Source organism: Rana temporaria, chromosome 8 (assembly GCF_905171775.1).
Source record: "Rana temporaria chromosome 8, aRanTem1.1, whole genome shotgun sequence".
Taxonomy (NCBI): Eukaryota; Metazoa; Chordata; class Amphibia; order Anura; family Ranidae; genus Rana; species Rana temporaria.
Genome location: NC_053496.1, coordinates 48,074,114 through 48,080,113, shown reverse-complemented (window position 1 = coordinate 48,080,113; position 6,000 = coordinate 48,074,114). Strand labels below are relative to the sequence as shown.

The 6,000-nt window shown below is 42.4% G+C and overlaps 1 protein-coding gene across 1 annotated transcript; it reads left to right on the top strand.

The window, feature by feature from the left end:
- Positions 1-548: 548 nt before the first annotated feature.
- On the top strand, positions 549-4,567 carry LOC120910390 (olfactory receptor 1009-like). The gene is made up of 2 exons (XM_040322147.1): positions 549-579; positions 3,666-4,567. Exons 1-2 carry the CDS (start codon positions 549-551, stop codon positions 4,565-4,567), a joined length of 933 nt encoding a protein of 310 aa, XP_040178081.1.
- The last annotated feature ends 1,433 nt before the right edge of the window (positions 4,568-6,000 follow it).

Below are 6,000 nucleotides of genomic sequence, written 5' to 3'. Positions count from 1 at the left end.
TCACACCATAGAAAAGCAGTCAGGATGCGTTTCAGATGCTTTTCTGCATGCTTGTTTTTTATGTGTTTTTGATGCATTTCAGTGGATTTTTAATGCGTTTTTGATGCAGTCCAGTGCATTTTTCCCTCTCTTTTTTCTTAACATTAAGGACATATGTTCCATTTTTGGTGCTTTAGTGTGAGTTCCGGTGTGTTCCAGTGCGTTTTTTTATGTATTTTACAGCGTTCCAGTACAGTCCAGTGCAGGAAAAATGCAGCATGTTCTACTTATATTTCTGGAACTGGAACTGACTGCACTGGTGTGAACTCTGTCATTGAAAACCATATAACCTACATTCAATGCATTTTTGATGCAGGAAAAAACACACTAGACTGCATGTGGTGTGAACTGTCCCTTCTGATTCCACCTCCAATTACCATTGGTAACTAATTACAACTGTAGCGCCTGGTTACTTTAAAGCAGGGGTCCTCAAACTATGGCCCTCCAGTTGTTCAGGAACTACAATTCCCATCATGCTTAGTCATGTCAGTGAATGTCAGAGTCTTGCAATGCCTCATGGGATGTGTAGTTCCGCAACAGCTGGAGGGCCGTAGTTTGAAGATCCCTGCTTTAAAGTATAGGTGCAATTTAAATTTAGAGGGAGATCAGAGTGTATTTAAACTCTGATCTGGTTAAAATGTTCAATTTGGTTCTCTGTCTCAGCTTGCCTGTGCTGTGGGCTCATTCTGTTGTGCTGGGGTGCTATTCCCACCCCAGTGCAGTATATGGCAGCAGTGGAGTCAAGGTTTGGGTGCTCGTCCCCAGCAGCCAATCAGGAGGGTTGATCCTCGCTGTGCATGCTGGGGGAGGGTATTTATGGGGCAGACGCCATTGGTTCTGTGTCTTCTTCGTCCAGTGTGGCACCCACCTTTAGGGTCATGGCCTACCTGGCCGGGGCGTGCGTGCCACGTGGTGTTCCTGGTTCCGGGACCATGTTGGTCCGGAACATTTGAGCAGAGGCGGGGACCTATTGATCAACTGGGTTCCCACTTTTGAAGATCCCAAGAGGTATAGCTGTTCGGTGGGGAGTCCATCTGAGGAGAGCCATTGAGAGGCTGGTAATAAAGAGCACAGCAAAGAGCACCTGTTGCGGACATTACTTTACTTCTGCTATATGCACCATGCACCATTCACCCCTAGGAATTCGGAAGAGCCACAAGGTAAATGTGCCACCCAAAACAAACCAGCAGCTCCTCCGGGGGTAGTGCTACACAACTATTTGCAGTAACATAGTTACATAGCAGGTGAGGTTGAAAAAAGACACAAGTCCATCAAGTCCAACCTATGTGTGATTATATGTCAGTATTACATTGTATATCCCTGCATGTTGTGGTCGTTTAGATGCTTATCTAATAGTTTCTTGAAACTATCAATGCTCCCCGCTGAGACTACCGCCTATGGAAGGGAATTCCACATCCTTACCGCTCTAAGGCCGCGTACACACGGTCGGTCAAAACCGATGAAAACGGACTGAAGGACCTTTTCATCGGTCCAAACAGATCGTGTGTGGGCCCCATTGGTCAGTTATCCTTCGGTCCAAAAATTTAGAACTTGCTTTAAAATTGAACCGATGGACGCCTAACCGATAGGTCAAAACCGATGGTTAGTATGCAAAAGCATCGGTTAAAGGTCCACGCGTGCTCATAGTCGAGTCGACCGATGCTTGGAAGTATTGAACTTCGTTTTTTTCAGCACGTCGTTGTGTTTTACGTCACCGCGTTCTGAACCGAAAGCTTCTTTAACCTATGGTGTGTAGGCACATCAGACCATCAGTCAGCTTCATCGGTGAACCGATGAAATGGTCCTTCAGTCCGTTCTCATCGGATGGACTGATCGTGTGTACAGTGCCTTACAGTAAAGAATCCTCTACGTAGTTTAAGGTTAAACCGCTTTTCTTCTAATTTTAATGAGTGGCCACATGTCTTGTTAAACTCCCTTCCACAAAAAAGTTTTATCCCTATTGTGGGGTCACCAATATGGTATTTGTAAGTTGAAATCATATCCCCTCTCAAGCGTCTCTTCTCTAGAAAGAATAAGTTCAATGCTTGTAATCTTTCTTCATAACTAATATCCTCCAGACCTTTTATTAGCTTTGTTTCCCTTCTTTATACTCTCTCCATTTCCAGTACATCCTTCCTGAGTACTGGTGCCCAGAACTGGACAGCATACTCTAGGTGCGGCCGGTAATGGAAATGAACCTGGAATACAACAAGACAAGAGCGGTAACCACTTTGTGACCTTCAAACCACAAAATTACAGAATCAAAACAATACCATGAAAATGCTGAAAAACTACCGAAGGGAGAGAAAAAGCCAGGAAGGGTGGACTACTTAATAGGATTTCTAATAGGACTTCAATTTCTTTCCTCCTAACTGAGTCACAGATGTATGTTACGTATGCATAGTACATTATGCATTACTCAATGGTGTCTACATAGAATGAAAAGTCTTTTGCATACATACTCACAGATGTATTTCCAAATGACAAGATGCTCAGTAGAATGAGGTCTGTCCCTTGAAGCACATTAGCTGATGAGTCTCCATGAATCCAGGGTTCTGGTGATCCCTATAAGGGCTGCTCTGTCACCCGGGTCTGGTCTTAATTGATGTTTTAGTTTTTGGCTATTGTGAGTATGCACTCATTGCGTTTTCATTTTCCAATAAAGTTTTATTTGGTAATACCTTTGCACCCTTTTGTTTTTGTGTAACACACGGAGCTACACAACTACACATGCAAAATATATTTATATATAAGCACTTTGGCACAATTCACATTATTATTTATATTTTGATATTCTTTTTCAATAAGTTTAATATGTTTATTGGTTTAATTTGTTTACAGTGGTTGTAAGGAACATGGGATACAGTTAGAGCCCATTCACACAGGGGCAACACGACTTCTAGCACGACTTTGGGAGGCAACTTGGACACGACTTGAGTATGAATCATCAGGCAACTTACAAGGCAACTTCAAGTTGCCTCCAGGACAGGAGGCTTTTCAGTGGCCAATCAAACAACAATCAGCTCTGTGGGAGGGAGGGGGAGGGAGGGGTTTGCCTGAGAAATGTATGTTATCTTCCTGTATTGTTGCTTCAGTTAAGAAAGTGATCAGACTTCTGAGGCGACTTCCATTGAAATCAATGGGTACAAGTTGCCTACAAGTCGGATTGAAGTAATACAGGAACCTTTTATGAAGTCGGAGTGACTTCGATAGTGTACATTAAGGCGGCTCCCATTCACTTCCATTCATTTTCCCGACGGGGCAACTTGGGGCGACTTGAAGTCGGATCCCAGGTCGCCCCAGTGTAAACCGGCTCTTATGGTAGCTGAAAATTTGGGTATTCACACAGCATATTTTGTATTTTTATTCTTTGTGTGTTCAATAAACTATTTTTATGTGAGTACAAAACCACAATTAACTTTAACGTGTTTATATGCTTAAAGGTTTTTATTTCCTTTAACAACACGGCAAGCATAAATAGCACCATCTTGATGTTTCAACATATTAGGTTGGAGAACTAGTATCTTCAGGAGTTGGGATCACTGACAGTTATAACATACCTCTTGGTTTTTAAACAGATGAAAAATATTTGAATTAGTTGGAGATGAATAAGAGTTTTCCGATGAAATTTATTCTCTCTGGACTTACTGACATGACTGAACTCAACATTCCTTTGTTTGTCTTCTTTCTGCTTGTGTACATCACAACCATGGTTGGCAATGTTGGCATTATTTCTCTAAGTATCGCAAAGAAGCATCTACACAAACCCATGTACTTCCTTCTGAGTAATCTTTCCTTTGTGGACCTTGTGTATTCTTCAACAATCACCCCCAAAATGCTGAGGGATTTTCTAAGTGAATCAAAGACCATTTCTTTTCTTGGCTGTGCCATGCAGATGTATGTCTTTGGGTCCTTTGTAAGCACCGAAAGTCTTCTCCTTGGAGTCATGGCCTACGATCGCTATGTGGCCATCTGTAGTCCATTGCAGTACCAGGTCCACATGAGCAGTATCTTGTGTTTCCGCATGGTGGTTGTTGCTTACTTTGGAGGTTTTGTGAATTCTCTTGTGCACACAGTTTCTGCTTTCCATCTTAACTTCTGCAGATCCAACATTATTGATCATTTCTTCTGTGACCTTCAACCACTCTTTAAGCTGTCCTGCTCTGATATATCAATCAATGTAGTTGTCATGATTATTTTAGCTGGCCTTGTTACCATGAGCAGTATGACACTTATCCTTGTCTCATACACCAACATTGTCTTGGCCATTGTGAGGATACGATCAGCCCAGGGTAGATACAAGGCTTTTAACACGTGTACTTCTCATATTACTGCTGTCAGCATCTTCTATGGAACTATACTCTTTATGTATATTCGTCCGTCAGTCGGAAATGTCTTACAGCAGGATCGCGTGGCTTCTGTGTTCTACAGTATAGTTATACCTATGTTAAATCCCTTGATATACAGTTTAAGAAATTCTGAGGTTAAAGAAGCATTAAAAAGTTATTGGAGATATTTTAAATGTTAACTAATGAGTCAAGATCCCATCAAGGCTACACCAATGCTCTCGGTTGCTTTTTTTTTTTTACTTCATAACGATTTTTAGGACATACCAAATAAGAATATAACAGATGTCAATAGTTGCTCCAAATAACATAACAAAGTCTACATTAATAGATATTTCAAATAAAGAAAAAAAAAAACAAGAAAAAAAGTGTAGCTGTTGTCTATATGTTCTTATGTAGTACAAACAGGAAGATAAGCCGCTCAGGTGTGACTGTGGTCGTCTTCAAAGGTAATCACTTTTCACAGAAACCACGGGTGCAAGCAATGCGCATACAAGGCAAAAAAAAGAAATTTCTTCTGGACAGCCGCACTCCGAATAAAATTGCCTTTATTGTAAAATCCAACACAGCACTACAAGCCACAGCACACTGGTCAAGCTTATGCGTTTCACACTATACTAGTGTTTAGTCATAGCTTATATAGTACCCTGCTACCCTGGGCACAAACTGAAAAAAAGTAACACACAGTAGGTTACATTTAGTAATAATGGATCCAGTATAAAGATTAAATAGATAGGTTACAAATAACAAAGCACTCATTGGTAACAGTTCTGGTTTACATGTTAAGAAATAACCTCTGCAAAGCACCTGAAATCCACCTCCCATTCAATCCTGTGTGTCTTTTCTCACTGGGGCGGTGCGCTTGCGGGACGTTCCAAAAAGTCCTGCAAGCAGCATCTTTGTGGTGGGTTGGGAGCGCCGTACTTTCTTAGCGCCTTTAAAAGGCGATTAAAAGCATTGCAAAACAGAAGTTTTAAACCTTTTTTTCTGGTTTAAAAGTGCCCCGCTAGCGGCCGAAAAATGGAGCGAAATCACCTAAACAGTGCTAAAGCGCCGCTAAAATGAACAGTGCTTTAGCGATAACGGCTGATGCTTTCAGTGTGAAAGCAGCCTTAGAAGCTCTAGGGTGAGAAATCCAAGCTTGCCTGATTTTATGTGCTTGGGTATAACTTAATATTTTTTGCAAAATTATTTACGTTAATTTACGTAACTTTTTTTTCATCACATTTTTAGGTGACAGGTTCTCTTTATTGAGATATGGAGGGTCTAAGTGGACTCCACTTAATGTTTTGCAATGCATACCGCATTGTAAAACATAACTTCCCGGCGGAGCTAGGCTGGGAACACCTAGATGCTAAGCTGGGGACGCCTAGATGCTGAGCCAGGGATGCCTAGATGCTGAGCCCGGGACGCCTAAACGCTGAGCCGGGGACTCCTAGATGCTGAGCCGGGGACGCCTAGATGCTGAGCCAGGGACAGCTAGATGCTGAGCCGGGGACATCTAGATGCTGAGCCGAGGATGCCTAGATGCTGAGCCGGGGACGCCTAGATGCTGAGCCGGGGACGCCTAGATGCTGAGCCGGGGACGCCTAGATGCTGAGCCAGGGACATCTAG